Source organism: Hipposideros armiger, unplaced genomic scaffold (genome assembly GCF_001890085.2).
Source record: "Hipposideros armiger isolate ML-2016 unplaced genomic scaffold, ASM189008v1 scaffold_37, whole genome shotgun sequence".
NCBI lineage: Eukaryota > Metazoa > Chordata > Mammalia > Chiroptera > Hipposideridae > Hipposideros > Hipposideros armiger.
In genome coordinates, this window is record NW_017731387.1 from 4668190 (window position 1) to 4689132 (window position 20943).

The following is a 20943-nucleotide window of genomic DNA, read 5'->3' on the forward strand; positions in this document are numbered from 1 at the left end:
GCGCGTGGCGCTCGCCCGCGGCCGTGGAGGACGCGCTGGAGGCTGGTTCACGCTGCCGCAGTCTTCCCGGGACCCCCGGGCTCCGTGTGGGCCGCCAGCCGGGGGCAAGGATCTGGAGCCCCGCGGAGGAGGCCGCTCATGGGCTTTGCAGGGCCAAGTGGGGGTTGAGTTGTGGGTGCAGACACTGACCTGGGGGGCCCCAGGGAGTGTGCCCCCCTGTGCCCAGTGCTGCCCTCACGGAGCTTACAGGCTAGTGTGGTGAGACAGACAGTAAAGGAAAAGAGAAAGAATTCCAGGCTCCAAGGACAGCTGTGAAGGAAAGGAAAGGGGACCACGTGATGGAGGGGAGCTGGGGGGAGGCCTGCGGAGGCCTCTGTCAGGAGGTGGTGACGGAATTGTGGCTGAGGCCCGAGGAGGAAGGGGACGCACAGGCAGACTGGGCAGGTGGAGGGGACATGCCCCAAGGGACGGAGAGGTGGGTGGGCGGGATGGAGTGCCAGGAATTCCAACAGCAGAGGACACAGCTCCGTTTTCAAGGTCAGGGCTTCCCCTGTGTGGGATGACTTGGCTGCTCTGGGCTGTCCCCAGACCTGGACGTCCCAGCTGCCCGAGGACATGGCTGCCTGGCTGAAGCCCCTTAAGTTGCTTCTCAGGAGGCAGGAACCACAGACACCGTGACAAATGGTGCTCAACTGGCTGGAAAGGGGCTGAGCTATGGTCTCTGCTCCCACTTGGCATTGTCACCTCTCCAAGCACCCTGATAGGGGAGCCCCTCCCCCAACTCCCAGGTGGGAAAGTGCCGGCTCAGAAGCTGGGAGGGCCTTAGAATCATCCGAGTTCATGGTCTCCTGAGTGCTGAACCACAGGTCTCTAGGAGACCTGACTGAGAGGAGCCTGACCAAGGCCACCAGCTCTGCCCTGATGACCCCACAGAGGACCTTAACTCTGGGTGAGGAGAGAAGGCTGGAAAGTCTGGCGAACTTGCTGGTTTATCTCTGGCTGAAAGGACCCAAGGTGGGTGGGGGTGCAGGGTAGGCTGACCGGTGAGGGTCGGGGGGACAGCAGAGCCGGGTCAGTCTCAGAGCCCAGGAAGGTGTCCTCTGTGGTCAGGATGAACGCCCGGTGGGGAGCAGGGTGGCCTCTGGGGACTGGAATGGCTGCCTTGACGCCTCTGGAGAGTGGCTGAAGACAAGGGTGTCTGTCTCCCCACAGTGAGGCTCAGGGTCAGGTTACACGCTCTGCCCGGTACCATCCCAGGCCCAAGAAGCTGCCAAGACCCAGTTTCTAAGGCAGGGGGTGAGGCAGCCCCAAATAAGAGCCTTTCTGGAATAACAGGGAAGGGTGAAACCCGATCACCCCCTTCCCCGAGATCAGCTGGGGCCCAGATGGTGCAGGCAGGCGCCTTGCCCCTTTCCTGCCTCGGAAGCTGCCAAATAACTGGGGTCCCACTGGGGAACCCCAGAGACTTGGAGACAGAGGGATGAGTGCCTGGGTGACATGGGGCAGTCCCCAAAACCAGATGCCTCAGGGTCACAGCTGGTAGCGCACAGTAGGCAGCTTGACTCCCAGAGGAGAGGCCCCCGCCCCCCCGCTGGGTCTGGGACAAATGGGGGGAGGGCTGCCATCTTGAGTTGCCTGTCCGGGAGTCCTGAGCTCTAGGACTGCCTCTGGGACTCAGTTTCCCCATTTGTGAATGGGTGAGATGCCCTCATGGCTTTTCCTTACCTGTAGGGACTGGGGAAGGGGGTGCAGAGTGAGAGGGCTGCACCGTGAAAATGTCCCCGGAGGCGGAGGGAGAGCAGTTCACACAGAGAAGCTAATACTCCAGCCCCGCTCCAGGCCACACTGTCCCTAACCCCAGCCCTGGGCCAAGGAGCTCAAAGCAGAATATGTCGGTCAAGTCCCCACCAGCTTAGCTTTCCCCGCTGCCACCCTCCATGCAAAGGGACGAATTGGGACAGTAAAGCAGCCCAAAGTCAGGGCGTCGGGGAACCCAGGAACCCTGGCCTCGCTTCTTCGCTTCCTCACGGGGGTTGCCTTGACAACAGTTAGATCCTCAGAGGAGTCAGGAAGTTCTCCATCTGTAAGGCACGTGGTTGATGAGGGGTTTTTTTGGGGGGAGGGGGAGGGTGGGCTTCCATTAGAGAACGTTCTGGGAAGCTTTGAGGAGGCGGAGGAAGAAGTGGTTTCTCAGCCTCCTTTCCATCCCAGGCACTGGGGGGCCTGGGGGCCGGGGGTGCAGCAGTTTCTGTATGTTCTTCAGACAAGAACCAGTTTCCGGAGTGCACAGGTGGGACATGCAAGCGCCCCCAGCACAGGCTTCACACCCACAGCTGTTCTGATGCCTCCCCAGGGGCCCCCAGGCCTTGCAGGAGAGCGGGGCTCTGGCCGCCGCTGGCCAGCGATGTGCACAACCGCGGGCTGGGGAGGGCTGGGGAGGGCCGGCCGCAGGGGCCCTGGGTGCGGACAGGCGCTGGGCAGGCCCTCGGAGCTGTAAGGATCCTGCCGCCCTCCGGCCCAGCACTGAGGCGCTCGTGTCCTTTCCCTAAGCCCAGGCTCAGTGGTCTGCAGGCCCCAAGTCCTGTCGTTACCTTTGGCCGGGGCCTCGCTTTGGCTCTGCTTCCCTGGGGAGCAGTGGGTGGGTGAGCCGGTCTCGGGCCAGTTCTCCTGCTCTGGAGAAATGGAGCAGATGGAGCAGAAGGGCCCGGGGCAGACGTGCTCCCTATGCATGAACCAAGCCAGGGATGCGTCCTTGATCACCCAGGTCCCTTCGGGAGGAGGATCGGATGGGTAACAAGCCTGAGTCACCGAAATGCTGGGGTGTTTTGTGACACTTTCCTCTTGTTCCCCACCCTCCTCCATATCCATTACTGTGGCCACAGCTGCCCACCCTCTGTGACCTGTCCCCAACCATAGGCTGCCAACACCAGAAACCTTCTCTCCTGCTAACCTCCGACCTCGCCCTTTTCCGCAGCTGTCCCCCCACGCACACAGCCGCGCCTCATAGCCTCTGACCCCAAGGACTGCAGGTGCTCCGTGGGCTCAAGGGACAGCCAGTCCGTGACCAGGCTGAGAGCCCCTGGGTGCACCCCTGCAGCCCAGCACCCTTGTTGCCCAGCTCCGCCCCACACACGGGGCCTCCCGCACAGCCGGCAGGGACGGCCCGTCCTCTGTGCAGAGGGACGTCACGGAGCCACAGAATGGAAACCACCAGGCTGAGCCACCCACGTAGAGCTGAAATTCATCCCTTTGTAGCAACTGTAGGCAGGTGGGTGTTCTGTTTGCACACTCCCAGCGACAGAGAGCTCACTACCTATTTTCCTGGAAAGCACTCATTACTAGAAAGCCTGCTGAGCCCAGACTCCGTCTTCTGGGCTTTTCCGCCCGCGGGTTCTCACCGACGAAGCCGCCTGCCTTCTACAGAGCCTCTTCCTTGTGATAGAGGTCAGACACCTGTCCATGTTCCATCCCATCTTTCCTTTTGGAATAAGACGATAGGAGGAGTAGCCGGACCGGCGCGCCCTGCCTCCTGGCCCAGCGCGGTCCAGCTCCCCACCTGGACCCCTCAGCTCCCCCTGACGTCCGCATCTCAGCACCTGGCTGCGCTTCCTCCTGGCCCGCTGGGCTCTTCTCCCTCGGCCTGGAAACCCCGTGCAGCAGCCAGCGGAGGGGAAGTGTGCGCCACATGTTTCTCGTTTGCGCGGGGCTGGCCCCTCCCACAGCTTGTCTGCATTACCCAGATGTGTTTGATGTCGCGGGAGCCTGCCGCCTTCCCTCTCTGCACAGGAAGGGCCGGGGGCAGGCGCCGCTCGCTGGCCCTGCGTGGGCCGGCTCCGTCCTGGGAGCCCTTAGCACGCTGGCCAGCCCTCCCTCACCTGCCCCACGCCATTGCTTCTGGGGACCGGGCCCCCTGCAGGGAGAGGAAAGCTGAACTGCCTGGACTCACCCTGCCTGCTTCGTGCACACCGGTCCCTGCAGAGGCTCGAGTGCAGACTCGACGGTGCCCCAGGAGCTATGTCTCCCAGCTGGAGGCTGAGGGGGGGGTTCGAGTTGTGCCCAGGGGCGTCCAGCGTGGCCCCTGCTGTGGGCTGAGTTGGCGCAGCAGTACGTGCCTGTAATATGCCAGTGGCTTGGGGCTTTTCAGCTTTTATCAGCACCCCTGCCTTTGGTTTGACAAGGGGCAAGTTGCAAGCAGAGGAGGAGGACCGAACGGGCGTCCCCAGACCCTGAAGCTCCTCCTGGTGCCGAGGCAGGGACGGGAGAGCGCGCAGCCTGATCCACTCCTGAGAGCGTTGGCTCCGGCCGGCTCCAGGCTCTCGCTGCCAGCGCTGCTTTCCGGCGTGGCATGTTTGACACAAGGTCCTTCTCCAGCTCAGTGCCAGCCCAGCCTCAGCAAGGCGGCCAGGACCTAGCTGTGGCCTAAACCATAGTCGAATCTATTTTAGGCACCCTGACATTTCGGGGCCACTGCAGCGGGCGGCGTCTCCACAGGCGCCTGATACCAGAGCAGAAGCCCTGGCGCTGGACTTCAGAGGGTGACTGGGACGTGGAGGCCAGAGCAGGGGCCGGCCCACGGGTGCCTGCATGCTCCCTTGTCGGCCCCGAGGAGTCCCAGGGGGTCCCGAAGGGCACCCAGTGGGTGCTGTCTGGTCTGGGAGGTTGGATAATGTCACAGCTCCAGGTGTTTCCACAGAGAGCCCGACTGAAGCCGTGCCCTTGCGCTGGGCAGGAAGGTGGTGAAGGTTGAGAGTAAGACCCAGGCCCATGCGTGGGGAGGTGTTAGGTTAACGGGGTGTATGGCACACAGGCGTGAACCCCAGCAGCTGAGGTGAGGCTGTGAGTCAGGTGTGCAGCGGGGAGTGTGTGTCATGGAGCAGTGCATAGAAAAACGCTTGCACACTCATTGGCCCCCAGCAAATACGCACACACTAAAGGCGCATGCGTGTGCATGCATGTGCACGTGTGCACAAGAACGGACACATCTGAAAGAGTGAAATATGATCAGGGTGGAATCACTCCCCCAAGCAGACCCCCAGGCAGAGGCTGCAGGGCTGTCTCCTGGCCGCTGTCCCAGAATAGCTCTGTGTGTGCGGACTCCTCGCTGCTCCGACTCCCAGGACACAGCGACCTTTGCCCTGGTGACCTGAACAGCTTTCTCCTCTGGCGAAGCTGGCAGCCGCCCAGCACACCCGGGCTTCTCTCGGCAGGGTCCGAAGAACGTAGGGCCAGAGAGTCCAGTAACCTAGTCGTGATGAGGGCCGTGCCAGCCGCTGGTGTGCGAGAGGCGTGTTATTGTGCCTTACGTGTCGTAAGTCAGTGCTCACAATAGCCTGCCTTCCGGGGACTTGCCAGCGACTGTGGGACTGTGGGCCATGTCCCCAAAGCTAGCAGGGTGAGTGAGCGGCACAGGCTCGCCGACTGCTCCCAGGAACCTCCAAGACTTTCCTCGCAGAGCTTGAGTTGGATTCCAGTTAGCTCGGCGTCACGTGTCCGGCAGTCACTGTGGGCAGGGCACTGGCCCCGCTGCAGCGTTCGCCAGGCTGCTTGAGCAGATGAGAAGGCTCCCTGCTCGTGCTGACGTGTGTGTGACAAAGCGAGGAGGGGCCCTGAGGACAGCACGGTCCCCTGGAGCTGGGACCCGAGTGGGGTGAGAAGTGCTGTGCGTTTTGGAGGAAGGTTGGGATTCTGGTGGCAGGGTGGGCGGGGCTGGGAAGAAGGACGGTCAGCGAGGAGCTTGATTGGTCAGCGAGGGGCTCGATCGTGGGGTACTGTTTGGCTGGAAAGAAGGTGAGAGAGGAGGTGAGGCGGGAAAGGCAAGCTGGGGTGGGGGCTGTTACTAAGACTCGACTGTAGGCTCTGGGCTGAACTCTAGACAGAGGGCAGCAGTGGGGGTTCGCCCCCTAAAAGATCCCCGAGAGGACCCATGCCTGCTGGCCCCTGGAGAGCCCACTGACGGAGGAGATCGGCCAGCCAGGGCCTCTGCGCATCTGCGTCTATTGCTTGAGTGGAGATCGCCCTCGCAGCCCCTGCAGTGTATGTGCGGGAGGGGGGACAGTGAGAGGCCACCTCTGTGCCCAGGGCTTGTCCCTGTGAGTAGCAGCAGCTCTGATTAGGCCTGAGGTGCAGCCCTGTGGCCTCCCGGGGGTCTATACTGCACAGCCCCGGGCAGCGCCTGGCCGAAGGCAGCCCCACAGCCCACAGCATGGTGTGAGCCAGACTGCACATGGCGGGACCAAGGCAGCAAACCAGCGTGAGAATTCCAGTGGCACACGGCTCAGAGGCTGGCGTGGGGAGCTGGGGCCGCGTGCGTTTCAGGCTTCCTGAAGGAGTTGGGAGTTGGGGAGCTACTTGAAAGTCACAGTGAAGAGAGAAGGAGGCATCGCTCGCCCAGCGTAGCTTCGATGGCATGGGGCTGGACTGGGACAAGTGGCCCCGGAGCAGGGGGTCCTCAGGGTGGGAGGGAGCAGGCTGCCTGGGGGTGCCCGTGAAGGGTTAGGAAGCTCACCCCAAACTAAGCCCTCATCTTCCTGCCACGCCCTGGGCACCGCCGTGGGGTTCCCGTTCCAGGAGCTGGGCTGTTTTGCCCCAGAGAACCTGCTTTGCCCTGGAGCCTGGGTGTCCCCAGGATGTATCGTCCTGGAGTCCAGGAGTTGCCACAGGGCGCAGGGACGGTCCCAGGGTCAACGTCTCCATGGAGCCTCACTGCTTCCCCAGGGCCTGGGTGTGACGTGGTGTCAGGCACGGCTTCATGGCTCACGGCCACCTCCCTGTCACCCTGTCCCTGGCTGCAGCAGAGGGCAGCAAGATGGGCAGGACCCGTCGTGGACCCTGTAACACTGGCAAGTAGCAGCAATAGTGACTGACAGTTACTGAGCGCTCACTGCTTGCCGTCCGAGCTGGGCGTTTGTATGAACCCACCTCATCCTCACTCACAGCCAGGTGTCACCCAGGGGTCGTGTGCCACCTCTGGAGGCCACAGAGTTCCTGGTAGCTGGGGGCTGGGCAGTGGCTGGGGGGCGGGGGTGCAGGGGGGCTGGCGTGCCCACTGCCTTGGCCCTGCTGGCGCCGTCCTGTTGCCTGGTGGGGCACCGATCAGCCAGGTTTCCAGGGAAGGAATCAGCTTTATTGAGCGTCTTTGTCTGCTGCGTGTGCCCCACACGCCTGGTTCATCTCCTCGGTACCCGTCTGACCCATCGCAAGGAGAGAGGAAAGCGTGTTGTCCAGGAGCTGGCTTTGCCGACACTTTCTAAGGTGATCGCCGGGGCCTAGGGGACGTTTAGACTTGGATGGGAAGACGAGGGAAACTGGCTGAACTGGAAGAAGGTTGTAGCCCCTTTCGTTCAAGTTCTGATCCTCAGCGCAGGGCCGGGTCCTGAAACTGTCAATGTCCTCATTTCTGGGCAGGCACAGGGACTCAGGCCTGCGCCTATCTGTCCCTCTCCACCCCAGGGCCCCTGAAACTGTCCTGCCCTGTTCCCGGTCCTTCCGTTGGCCAGCAGCCACTCTGCTGGTCTGTGACAGGTCCTCCCAGGGCTGAGGCACGAAGCCCACCCCCATGGCCTGTGGTCACACAGCCGGGAGGACATCTGGGGAGGATGGAAGCCAAGACCTCCTGGCTCTTCGCTGACCTCGGGGGGAACCGGTGCCCGGGGTGGACGGGGACCCGTCACTTCCCACAGGCGTGAGGCTGGGGCCAGGGTGTCGAGTGGGGAGGCCCGCTGGCCTTGCTCCAGGGGTGGGGTGCCCTGGGGGGTTGGGAAGGGCTTTGCCACAGGAGGTGCAGCCCCGCTTCTGAGCAGAGGAGCCCGGCCTGGCGCTGGCAGGGGCTGGACTCCTGCCACATTCCCACACTCTGCCTGGAGATTGGGTTTCCTGCTGAAATGGTATCTCTGTGTCACAGTCTTCCAGTCCCCAGCTCCTCCACTCCAGCTGCTGCCAGCGGCTCTGTCTGTCCTAAGGCGCCCCCCCCCTTTACTGCCGTGGGGTCCTGAGAGGAAAGACACAGGACAGAGTGGCCAAATGCACAGGGTACAGGGTCAGACAGACCCGAGGTCAAATCCTGCCTCCCTATGAAGTAGCTTTGAGATGCTGGCCTCCGAGTTTTCTCTCCTCACCTGTGAAATGTGTCTGTCCCTCATGGCTGTGTCTCAGGATTCCTCCCAGATGAGGTGAAGCTAAGGTGTGTAGTGCCTGGCCTGTGACAAGCGTCCAGCAAATGGCCAGGGTTCTCTGCCCACCCTCACTATATGGGGGTGTAGGGGAGGAGACGTGGCTTCTGTCCTTTTCTAGGGCGCCCCCTCTGAGGCGGGACAGCAGCACTGTGCCCCGGACCTGCCACCAGCCCGCCCGCTCCGCCCCAGCCAGGCCCCTCACCTCCAGGATGCCCCCTTCTCGCCTTTCTCTCCTCTCTGGGACCCCGCCCCCCGGGTCCCCGTCGTGCTGTCTGCTCCGGGTGACTTGTTCGTAGGACCCTTGTGTGCCTAGCATGTTCTGAGGAAGCACCTCCCCCAGGGTGCTGGTGCTTTCCAGACGCCGCTCAAACTGCAGACACAAAATTAGACATGTCAGTGTTTGTGCTGTCTGTCTGAAATTTGCATTTGATCGAAAGGCACCGGCACCCTCCCACCCCCATCTCTCCCTTCCCGGCCTGCCCCTCCCCACGCTGCGCTCCACCCTCTCCCTTTGCTGAGCTCAGGAAACCCTCCCGTGGGGCTCGGCCGCAGATCTACGTGACATTCTCTGCTTCTTGTCTCTTTGGGGGCCAGCTCCCCAGATTTTCCTTGGGTACAGCCTGTTCCTCCTGTGCCTCCAACACTGTCGGTTCCTGGAGCTTGTTGTCAAGAGTTCAGCTGCTGGCGTAGCAACGAGCCGGCTGTGCTGGGGGCTCGTGGAGGCGGGGTGATGCCCACCCGGCATGGCCGTGCCCACTGGCTGCCAGCACAGCCCTGTGCACGAAACCACCGGGCTCAGCATGGCCTGGGATAGCGGCCTGCAGCCTGTCTCTGGAGGAAGCCATGAGGGGGCAGGCCGAGGCCCTCATAGGACAGCCTGGCCACCGTCACCCCTCCCTTGGCTGACACACAGGCGGGGGGCGGGACCAGGGTAGCCCCCGCTCCTTCCTGCGGAGGCCTCTGCCTCCTGCCTGCCCTAGCCTGCCAGCAAACCTGCCGAGGTTAGAGTCCGCCGTCCGCACTGCAGACGCGCATCTCTCAGTGACCTGTGCCAGCGTCCAGGCTCAAAACCGCTCCTCCGTCTGCCTTGAGCTGCGTCCTTGAGATTTGGGGACCAAAAAAACCCCCAGCAGGTCCTTGAAACAGAGGAGTGGGCTAAGCCCAACTCCCGTGCTGGCAGCCGTCTCCATGGAGACAGGGAGGAGGGGNACCTGGAAACCGAGGCTGGATGAAGTGACCCCGATCTCGCTAGGGTTCTGAGGCTGCGGCCACCCCCACCCACACCTCCTCTTCCCTCAGGATCGGGCCACTTGCCGGGTCTGCGCTGCCCTGAGCTCAGTCCACGCTCCAGAAAATGGCCATGCCTCCCTCACCTCCCCACCAGCCACCTCATTCTAGGGGACCCTGTCTGGGCTTGCTCCCCCAGACCCCATGGAGCAGCTCCGACGTTCCCCGTGCGTGCCCGGGCACCGGGAGTGCGGTGTGCGGCAGCAAGCTCCCACCAGCTCCCCAGGGCCCACGGTCAGCACCGCCTCCTAAGCCTGTGGTCATCTCGCTGGTAGCTTAAGAGCAGCGGTGGCAGGAGAGTTTATATCACGGACGCTGGCAGACACCGCACGTCAGGCGTCCCTGCCTCGAAGATCCTTTCTTAAATTTGGACCACCATGTTGCTGGAGATGGGGTTTAGCTGACCTCACCCAGGAAAAGCCTGGCCCGATGGAGCAGAGGGGGTCACTGGGGGTCCGGGAAGAGCTCACAGACACAGCAGGCCCAGGCCTGCAGCCCCTGCTAAGGTGAAGACGGCAGGACAGCCCTGGGCGTGTGTCGGGCCTTCAGGGGCTCTGCGAGTTGGCACCAACGTGCGGGACCGGCCCTGGGGAGACGGTCGGTCTCCACGTCCCTGCCCCGGACTCCCAAACTGAGTCCTCACTCACCCAGCGCTCCCTTCCTCCTTCCCAGACCCAGAGTCCCAGAGGAAGAGGACAGTGCAGAATGTGCTGGACCTGCGGCAGAACCTGGAAGACACCATGTCCAGCCTGCGAGGGTCCCAGGTGACTCACAGGTAAGCCGCAGAGGGGCCACGCCCNGACTTTATTGGAGCAAGTGTCACATGAAGGGTCTCGCAGCATCACAATGAAAACCTTCCCAGTAAACCTACAGGTCCTGTCAGGGAATGGACTGCGTCCATTAAGGCGGGCCGGCCGTTTTCTGCAGGAAAGCCTGTCCTCCGATCTGAGCCCCAGTCCAAGTCCTGAAGTGAGAGAGACTGGCTATGCTCGTGGACCCTCTCTCTGATCCTGTTTCCCAGGGAAATGGGTGGGAGGAGCAGACAGGAGTGAACCAGCACCCCTTCCAAACCGCTGGAGGCCAGGCCGCCTCCTGGTCCCCCAGGCCTCAGCGCTGACTGCCCCTGACGGACGGTACTTCCTGGGCAGCGTTGGTGGCTGGGCAGCGTCACTTCCCAGCAGCATTTGTGCTCACTCTGCAAGCTGCCTTCCAAAGACTGCGCTGGCCCACTTCCTGCCCTCCGCCCACCGCAGACAGGCTGCCTCTGTCCCCACAGAGGGGCCAGGCTGGGCGTGGTCGGGTGGCGGGTGACTTCTCCCTCCTCATCAGGCAATCTTCTTGCCTCAGGAACATGGCAGAGGAGCGGACGCAAGACCTCTTGGCACAGATTTGAGCCCCGCTTCAGTCCCCACAGAGGGCGCTGTGTGCAGGGCGGTGAAGCAGAAAGGCCAGTGTGGGCTCTGTGACGGACGCTCTGGCCCTGAGTCTGAGCCCACAGGTCGCGAGCCTTCCCAGTGCTGGTCGACTCACCCCGGGAGCCAGGCACTGCTCTCTGTACCCAGCCGTAGGACAGGCTCCGGAGATGGGTGCGGCAAAGTGGGCTGTTGAGCAAGGATGAGTGTGCAACCTGGGCGCTGAGCGGGAACGAGAGAGGATGCCAGCCCTGGGAGTGCAGAGCGCAGGAGAGGGGAGTGGTGCTGAGCAGAATGCAGAGGGGGAAAGAGCCTTGGGCAGCTGCTCCCCAGCCTGACCGCGGCCAGCCCTGTGGCCACGGTGGCAAGGACCGGCAGCGCCCCCTCGTGGCCTTCTCAGCGGCAGCCCCAGAGTCCCTTGTGGGTGCTGGACCGGGCTGGCATCCTTGGAGAGCAGGACGTGGGGCTCCTCTTCTCTGAAGCCTGCAGATGGACGTAGAGCTGTGCCCAGGGAGTAGGTCTGGTCTGAAGGCTCAGGACACAGCCCGGTGACCTGGCATCAGGAAATCAAGCCCCGGTTTTGTGAGGGACATCCTGTCCTGCCAGGGTGCAGCACCATACTGGATCTCTCAAAACGTGACCTGCTGTGTCACGTCACCCACACGGGGGGCTTGCAACGGTGCAGACTCCGGGGCCCCATCTGGCCTGCGGAAGCGTGATCTCTGGGTGACACCCTGGCACCTGCATTTTTAACTCACTCTGGGAGAAAAGACGCATATGGGCTTCAGCCAACCACAGAGCCGTAAAGCCAGGCTGTCGAAGTCGGTTAGGGGCCTCAGGCATCCCTTACCCCANGTGCCCGTGTGGGTGGACCGGGCCCCGCTGTGTTGACCTGCTCAGCCGCCGATGGCTGCTGTGAAAAGGCCTGCTGGGAACACGGTCAAGTCTGGTCAAGTCCCTGGTCTCACTTCCTTTGGGTCTGTGCCTAGAAGCGGAATCACAGGATCATACAGCGATCCCGATTTTACTTGTGAGAGGAACCACCACGCCTGCCCTGCTTTACATCCCCAGTGCCCGACGGGTCCAGTTTCTCAAAAGAAGTTTTCCCAAAATACTTCCTTCTTTTTCTTTGACCAGCCAGCCTGGTGGGTGTGAGATGGTTCTCACTGCTGACTTGCGTTTCCCTCAGGACGAGCGATGCCGAGTATTTCAGGTGTTTCTTGTCCGTTCGTATTGGACCTGCCTTTCCAGAAATGTCTATTCAATCCTTTGCCCGTTTTTTAATCAGGCGGGGCTTTGGTTGTGGTCGAGCTGTCGGAGTTCTTTATATACTCTGGAAGGTCGTCCCTGTCAGATACGTGATTTGCAGATGTGTTCCCCCATTCTGTAGCTGCCTTTTCACCCCGTTCACTGCTCAGGTGCTCCCTGAGGCAGTTTTTCCCTTTGACAAAGTCCAGTGTATCTAGTGCTGTTTTGGTTGCCTGTGTCATAATCCAAGAAATCGTTGCCAAATCCAATGACACGAGCCTTCCCCTGTGTTTTGATAGCTGATGGGGCTTTTGAAAAACACAGGGTCCCAGCGCATCCCAGGTACAGCAGCAGGTGCTGAGCTGCCCCAGGACGCCCGTTGTTCTAAAGCTTCTCGGTGACCAGTCCGCCTTCCCGGAAGCATCCCCGAGAGCCAGCCTTTCAGCCTGGACTTGCATAGGCACAGTGACGGGGAGCTCATTCCATTGCAAACAGAATAAAATTGTAAGAGTTTCTAAATAGTCACCTGAGACCTGTTTCCCTGTAACTTCTGCCTATTGATTCAAATTTCGTCATGGGGACAAGGGAAGGAATAGAACAAGTGGAAATCTTCGTTGAAATAGTTTTACATGTTCTCCATGATATAGTCTCTTCTCTGGACCGTCGTCTCCTCCCGACCACACACACACACACACACACACACACACACACACACACACACACACACACACACACACAAGTCCCCAGCTTATTTTAGTATTTTCCTACACAACCCAGTTTTCCTGCTTGTCCTGGTCACTCTCCTCTGGAAGCTCTCACGTTGTCAGTGGTCCTCTTAAAACTTGGCACCTGGATGGTCACCGCCTGACACTGGTCCTGCCAGGGTGACGTCCACATCGTGACACTGTGGACAGCTCGAGGTGGCTGCTGACTGTCCCAGATCACAGCTCAGGACATTTCTACCTCTTGAAAAGAGGAAAGGAATTCGTTTTTCTAAAAATAGGAAGGTCTGGAATTTAATNCCAGACCAGCCGGCCTCAGCTCCCTTGATACCACAGAGATAAAGTGTCCCCACTTGGCGGGAGCTTGGAGATCCACCCGCCTGTGGCGACCCAGCCTGCTGAGGTGCCCGCGCCTCAAACAGTGCGGCGATTCTCCGTTAACTCACCGTGGAGTGCACTGAGCTGTTTGGCCCGCGTCAGACGAGTCCGCCTGCCTAAGTGTCATCTCCTCTGCCTCGTCTCCTGCCCCAGTTCCCTTTTCTCCAGGTGGGACCGTGTGCTTTCAGGAACCGCGTTCTTCTCTATCTCACGGCCCACCCCACCCGGAGCTGCTGGGCTTTCGCTTGGGGCAGGGAGGGCCTCCCTGGAACCATCATCTTCTGAAGCCAGATGGCAGGAGAGGGACCTCAAGAGGAAAGGCCTAGTGCCGTGGCCCCAAATTATCGTTCGTGATTAGAATGTGTCCCCAGATCACATGGGGCTTCCGTTCCCCAACACGGAAAGGGGATGGTTCCACCCTCTTCTGAGATGGGTCCTTAATGTCCAGGGGCCTCGTCCAGGCCAGACCAGGCAGCAAGGAGTGAAAGAAAGGTGTGCGAGGTTCCGGGGCGGAAGGGCCGTGGTGCAGCGGCCGCTCCCTCCCGCTGCCGTTGAGAGGAAGCCAGAAGCCAGGCTGAGCCCAGGTGTCCAGATGGGACTCCCTCTGCCTTCTTCTCCCCCTCTCCACCCCGAGCTGTGAGAGCCTTTCCTGGCCCGGCCCAGCCCTGTCCCCAGTCCTCAGGCTGGACCCTCGGGCACAGGGAGGCGTTCGGGAGCCTCAGCGAGGGCAAGCAGGCCCCACTCACGGGAAGTGTGGAGGCTGAAGCGCAGGAAATGGTCTCACCTGAGACCAAGGCCTCCGCTGTCCTCCAAGGCCCAGCCAGCCCCACGGGCTCCCGCCCCAGCCCTTCTGGTCCCGGTGAACCTTTCCTGCGTCCCTGTTCCCTCCAGCCAAGCAGTTGTACACCAGCACAATTAGGTAATTAATAATCGTGTCATGTCCTGTGTTTCCGGCACGCCACGCTTAAATCTGGGGTCCGTGTGGCGTGGACTCGAATGTCAGGAAACATCCTGTGCTTCGTTGTCTTTAAGGCGACTTAATGCTCATCCTGAGCCCCCACCCACTGGAGTGGACGGGCAGGTCGCCCGAATGACTGGGGTGCTTTCCCGGCCCCAGGCTTGCACCAGCGGCAGGACGGCTTAGGGGGTACATGGAGGACAGGCTCCCCCATGGTCCCGCAGGCTTCCTCAGCCCCAGACCCACGGGGCCTTCGAGGTGGGCGCCCCAGTTCTGCCATAGGATGGGGGCCTCTTTGCCAGGGCTGGGCTTTCCTGTGCCCATTGCCCCCCAGATTTGCACCCCTCAGTGTATGGTTGGGGCGCCTGGCCGCTGGCTGCTGTCGGACTCACAGCCTCTTCATTTCTCGTCCTGGAGAGCCCGGTCCCTCTCTGCTTCTCAGAGGTGCTCGTTTCGTCCCCCTAAAATGGCCTCCCTGACAGCCGGAAGCTTTCGCCCAGTCCTCTGACTGGCTCTGCTTCCTACTCCAAGCAGCATTCCTGAAGTGGGGAGTTCTGGAACCTGGTGACCTGCTCAAAATGGGGGCTGGGGAGTGGGGTGCAGAGAGCGACACAGCAATTCAGCCTCGGAGATGTGTCCTGCCGTCTGGCCTCGCTGATCTCACACCATCCGTGTAGGTAGGTGGACAGTCTCCACAGCCCCCCCAGGCAGGTGAGGGAGCCGCCGTGAGCGGATGGTGAGGCCAGGACCGGCCCGGGGCCCCTGCCTCTACCCAGGCTGCTGCTCCTCTGACCTCGGCCTCTGACTGCAGCTGGCTGGCCCATGTGTCTGTGTGTCCCGCACTGAGCGCTCGGCGTGGAAAAGCCTGGTCTTCAGTGTAGCTCCTTCCGGTGCAGGGCGCGTCCCCCCGCTTTACAGATGAGGAGGTAGGGGCACAGAGGCATGGCCCTCTCCCGGGGTCACAGAGTCGGTAACTGGGGCACCCAGACCTCGAANCAGCCTGGGGGGCAGGCGTGGGACAGCTGTGCCGAGAGTGAAGCAGCGCCCTCTGCTCCCACCCAGCTCCCTGGAGATGACCTGCTATGACAGTGACGACGCCAACCCTCGCAGCGTGTCCAGCCTCTCCAACCGCTCCTCCCCGCTGTCCTGGCGCTACGGCCAGGCCAGCCCCAGGCTGCAGGCCGGCGATGCGCCCTCGGTGGGCGGGGGCTGCCGCTCAGAGGGGCCGCCCGCCTGGTACGCGCACGGGGAGCGCGCCCACTACTCGCACACCATGCCCATGCGCAGCCCCAGCAAGCTCAGCCACGTCTCCCGCCTGGACTCGGACGACGCAGACCTCAAGTCCGGCTACATGAGCGATAGCGACCTCATGGGCAAGACCATGACGGAGGACGACGACATCACCACCGGGTGAGGGCGAGCCCCGTGTGGCTGGGGACCAGGGGGACGGGATCCCTTGTGAGTGGAGCGGAGCCCACAGCAGGGGTTCGGGTCTGCTGAGCTGTGACGGGGGGGCCTCTGCGTTCTGGGTGTGACCGCCCCTGAAATGGACTTGGGTGTAGGGGGTGAGGCTGACATCTGGGGGCTGAAGCCTCTTCTCATCGGTCCCCGTGGCTGTCATTCTGTGGTGTGTCGCCCCCTCTGTCCTTGACCCCCAAAAGTCTGGCAGGAAGGGTTCAGGAAGTCCTGTCGGTCCCAGCGCCCCCGCTGGCTCTGTGCAGACCTTGGACGGCTTCCTGTGCTTCCGCATTTGTCAGAAGAGGGTGATAAGACCGTATCTGTCTGTCTCGAGAGGCTGCTAAGGAGAGAAAATGAAAGCGTGTGGGTGAGAGCAGGTGTGCAACAGAACAGGAGCAGCCCCACTTCCCACTGTGCACGGTCCCCGCCTTGCCCCGGGGCCCTAGTGTCTCCCCTCTGCTTTCCTTCCGCCAGTAGTGCACCCCCCTGCCCAGCCCGTTAAACCCTCTGCCCTGTCCTTGCCCCACGGGACCTTCATCTTCTTTTTCTGCCCAATCGACGGGGTTGAGTTTGTGGAACAACTTAGACCCAGGTGGCAGTGAGGGGAGAGGAATGGGAAGAAAGACGTGCTGGGGGCTTGAGGGGTCCTGGCCAACTGCTGCAAGCCCTGAGGCCAGAGGGCGGCGCCGCTTCTGGGAGCTTCTTTGGCGTCTCAGCTGACGGTACTTCACTCTTCCTTCTTGGTCGGCTGGGACCCTCCAGGGGACCACACAGGTAGCAGCAGCCCCCCAGCAGGGTCGACCTCTCCCCAGGAAAAATCTCAAAGCTACAGAGAATGGGAGGTGACGAGCGCCACCCACTGCGCCCCACCCTGGGGTGAGCAAGGGGGGTCCAGCAGGCCCGTCCAGCTGCCGGTCTGCTCAGGACCAAAACAGCTGACGCACGAGTAGGGCTGTTTACTGCCTGCAAATCCCAGGGCGGCCGACCTCACAGCTCCGCCAGCCTGCAGCTGTGCTCAGAGGCTGTCCGGGCGGAGCACAGCCAGGGAGGCCGGCCGGCTGCTCTGCACGGCCTCTGCCCAGGAAGCGCCTGCCAGCGGAAGTATCTGGTCCCTGTCCTCGGGGAGCTCCCAGCCGGGCGGACGGGCAGAGGGCGCCCCTGAGGGGCAAGTGCTCAAAAGCCTCACGTGTGGGAAGGACCAGGGCCCAGGTCCTTGGGGAGCTCCCAGACGCGGTGGGTGAGACTTCTGATAGCTCCCCACCCCACTGCCTGCCGGTGGCCGTGGCACAGAACCCCCAAATGTTGAAAGGGGCGTAGGATGTGGAATGTTGGGCCGGGCAGCAGGAAAGGTGTTGCAGACCCGGGGGAACCAGGTCCTCACAGGGGGGCGTGCTGGCCTGGGCCGTCCATCGGGTGGACCTGCCTTAGCTCGGGTGAGCTCTTAGCTCTCAAGACAATTTCACGTGCGGTTTTACGGCCGGCCTGCAGTTAGTCGTAACTCCCTGCACTTTAACCATTAACGTCCCTGCAAGGACTGGAAGCACCCCCGCCCTTAAATTCACCCAGGAGGCCAGAGTCGGGGTGACTGTGCGATGCCCTGTGGTCTGAATGTCACTGCTCCGGTCGCGTTCTCCTGGTAAGCGGCGTGTCTTCTCGGTGGGAACGGCGTCTAGATGCCAGCCCATCGTGGCGGGNAACTGGCAGCACCCTAAAGCAGGGTATTTAAATATTTCTTTTGCACCTTGGCCTCCGGTAGGGAATACACTTTCCAGCAAACCCGGTGGAAAGTTTGGGTCGAAAGTTTTAAGAAACCCTACTCCCCATATACCATGTACAGCGAGATTTTGTCTTATTTTCTGGGTTTTTTTGTTAATTGCTGGTTGCACTGAACTGACTTCATAACCCACAAACGAGTTGCCACTGGAATTTGAAAGGTCCCCGGGAGCTGGGTGTCGGCAGTTGTCCCAGCTTTGGGCAGCGGAGCCTTTTCTCGGCGCTTGGCCATCTGCCAGTCCCTCGTGCTGGTACGTTTGCTGGTTCCCAGACCCTCACAGCCACTCCAAGATGTCCGTTACGATTGTCCTCATCATTCACACGAGGGGCACAGAGAGGGTAGGTTACTTGTCCAAGGTCATGCTGCTGGTGAGAGACAGAACCAGACACCAGACGCTCAGCGGGTGGGCTGTGCGGCTGCCACAGACACGGGAGGTCCTGCAAGGCGGTCGCTGTGACACTAAGAAAGCCAGAGCCGGACTTGGGTGCTTCCGGAGGCAGCCACGATTTTCTGTAAAGAGCCTGCAGAGCAGACTGGGCCCTGGGGACCCACAGCCCAGCAGACGCCCAAGCCTGTCTGCCCTGGGGACGCGCGTGGGCAGACCGCTAGAGCTGGCAGTGGGGACCAGTGGCCTTCTGGGGGTGTTGGGCCCAAAGCAGAGCTCTGCCCACTGGCCAATGGGTAAATAGGACCCTTCTGAGTAGATAGAACAGCCTGACTCCAGTCTTAAAAAAAAAAAAAATACTGCGGGTAATTTTAAACATAACACTTTGTGCAGGCGAAAAAAAAAGTGAGCTTAACCAAACACTCCCACTGTTTCTTAATGCATTTGCTGTTTCAGGCCCTGTGAGAAAGCGACAAAGGTCTCAAACATGCACCTCAGAGCACAGGAGGGCGGTGTCCCTGAATTGGATGGGTTGCTTTTTATTATAGATGTGAGCCGAGCGCTTCCGGCACGTGGGCGGGCAGGGCCCACAGATGGGCCGTGGCAGATAGGAGTGGAGTGACAGCGCGTGTGTAAGGGACGCTCGTGGGAGGCACACACGTTCACATTGCTTTGCTGCCGTCTTCTCTTGGCAGCGTAGCTCGTGAGAGCTGCAGTGGGAGGGTGGTTGTGAAGTGGCTGAGGTAGGAGCGTCCGCTATCCTCAAACGGGATTGTCAGCCCCTCAAGTTGTGTCTCCACCTCCCACCCACCACCCCTTACAACTGGGAGCGTCCAGCCCGCCGCCGTTGGCCACTCCTAGCCCTCTGCTTCCTCAGCTAAGCCCAGGGCAGAACCTCAAAGCCAGGGGACCGGCCGCACCCTCGGCCTCCAGCTGTACAAGCCTGTTTACTAGGGAGGGTGTGGGGCCTGGACATTATGAGGTGGTGGCCGGATGCCAGCCCTGCCTGGAGCCTGGAGCCCGGAGCCCGCCGGGCAGGAGTCTCATGGACACTGCCCAAGAGGATGTCCAGGAGTCGAGTTACGGGAGCCAGCGGACGCAGGGAAGGGTCCTTAGAGGAAGGACGGCAGGGCCTGGAGGAAGCAGCTCCGAGAGGAAGCACCGTGTGACCTCGGCGGGCTGGGCCCGCACTGCCCCCAGGCCTCCCTGCCAGGCCCCGGGCCACTTGGGCAGGCCAGGCCTCCCTTCTCTCCGATTCCTGTGAGCCTCGCTTGGTAGATAAGGTGCAAGGACCCTCCTTAGCTGTGGACGGTGAGCCCAGTGAAGTTGCCATGGTAACCCTGTGGCTGATAGGGACTTGGGTTGCTATGGCAACTTGTCTAAAACCCAAAAGTATTTTGGGGGAGGGGTTTCAGCAGAGAAGAAGGGTGGTGGGGACCATCTGCGCACTGGTGTCACACCGCCCAGGGTTCTGTGCGTTCTCTTCTCGGTGCCTCGGGGTGTGTGGGGGCTTCTCNTTTTCTGTTCTGAGTGTCCCTCGTCCTAGGATTCTCGGAGGGCGCCCTCCCAGCACCCAGGGCCTTTTCACTCTCTGCAGTTAGGCTCCAACCCCTGGCCCCTTCAGCCTGAGAGCTCGGCGGGGGCCCCCAGACTCCACGCCATGTCCACCCCGTACGGGGACCTTGCAGCCTCCAGCTGTACGGGCAGCGCCCTCCTGACCACCTCTCCCTGCAGGGCGTCCTGGCCACAGCGGGTCGGTCGTGACTCAGAATCTCCCCCACCGGCTCCTTGGGCTGTCCAGATGAGCTCATGCGCTCAGCTACAAGGGGGGCAGAGGGCTGGGCTACCCACGGGAGGCAGAGCAGGACCAGCAGCCAGGATTGGGAAACCACCCGGGTGTGAATGGCCGGGCAGCTCAGGGGGGGAGGCAGCCTCTGCAGCTGATGGGAGTCAGTTCCTCCCCGTCTCCTGGGGCTGGAAATGAGAGCAGAGTTGGGACCGAGGGGCTTTCCTTAGCCCAAGTGGTATCTAGACTGAGCTTACATACCCCCAGTGACGGAGAACTCATCCCCTCTCAGCCACCCCAGCCCACTGGGGTTGCCGTGGTCCTGAAGTGGAGCTGAGCTCCGGCTTCGGCGGCCTTCAGCCACGGGCAGCAGTTCCTCTCCTGCTTCAGACCGCGTTTCTCCCCCTCCAACGCTCCACCCTGCAGCCCCATCACAGCCTGCCTCCTGGACTCTCAGCCCTTTGCTCCCAGACATCCAGAGTGTTTTCAATGAGAAGCCAAAGCCCCTATTCCCTGGGATCACCTCTGCTCAGGCCAGCAGACCCTGGCTACTGAAAAGGATGCGATCTAGGAGGTCGGAGAGAAAAGCAGAGCGGGGCCCCAGGCCCTGGGACGCAGGCCCCCTGCCTCCGCCTGCACCCTCCGCCCGTCACGGCCCTGGGTGGGAACCCGAGTAGGACAGGGGTCTGGCTCGGCTCCACTCGTCATCTCAGAGACTCTGTGATGAAACCTTGAACCCAGCCCCATGCCAAGGAAACAGAAAGCACTTCATTGCTGAGACGGTCACACCCCGAGTGACTCATCCTCAGGGAGGGGCAGAGGCGGCACCTCCAGCCTCCTGGGGCCGCTGACTCTGAGAGTCAGCCCCAGCCCCCCAAGTTAAGCAGGACAGCTTGACCCCAGGCAGGCACTGTTTAAGGGGTGAGAGGAGCCAAAAGCCTTTGTGTACAGCTGACTGGTTTTGGGGGCGCACCTCAGGCCTTCGGCTCTGACTCCCTTTGTGGGAGAGGAACTGACTGCTTCTCTGGTCGCTGTGGCCCCACGGCCCCCCGCCCTTCGCCTAGGCTCATATTATCCCCGTTCCACACGTTGGCAGCCAAAACAAGGGCTCCCCGAATTCTTATGGCTCTTTAACCTTCTAAAGTGCGTTCCACCCTCCAGCCTCCCCGTCGGCCCCGGAGTGGACGGGACACACACACGGTCCCCGTAGAGAAGGGGCAGCCATGGCTCGTCACGCCGAGTCACACAGGCTGGTGAGGGCAGGTCTGCGTCCAGCAGGCTCAGAGCCGGGCGGGCTGCGGGCAGGCTCAGCGCTGGGCACCGGCCCCGGGGCACACAGGCTCCGCGCTTGAGGGCCCCGCAGC

At 61.7% G+C, this 20943-nt stretch overlaps 1 protein-coding gene across 3 annotated transcripts in view; it reads left to right on the plus strand.

Moving 5' to 3' along the window:
• Positions 1–20943, plus strand: part of NAV1 (neuron navigator 1) — a 195497-nt gene that overhangs the window by 72745 nt on the left and 101809 nt on the right. For all 3 annotated transcript variants that reach the window (XM_019638044.1, XM_019638045.1, XM_019638046.1), the window contains exons 5-6: positions 10131–10233; positions 15239–15586. In XM_019638044.1, the coding sequence (XP_019493589.1) occupies positions 10131–10233; positions 15239–15586 (451 nt within the window). The remainder of the gene's footprint in view (positions 1–10130; positions 10234–15238; positions 15587–20943) is intronic.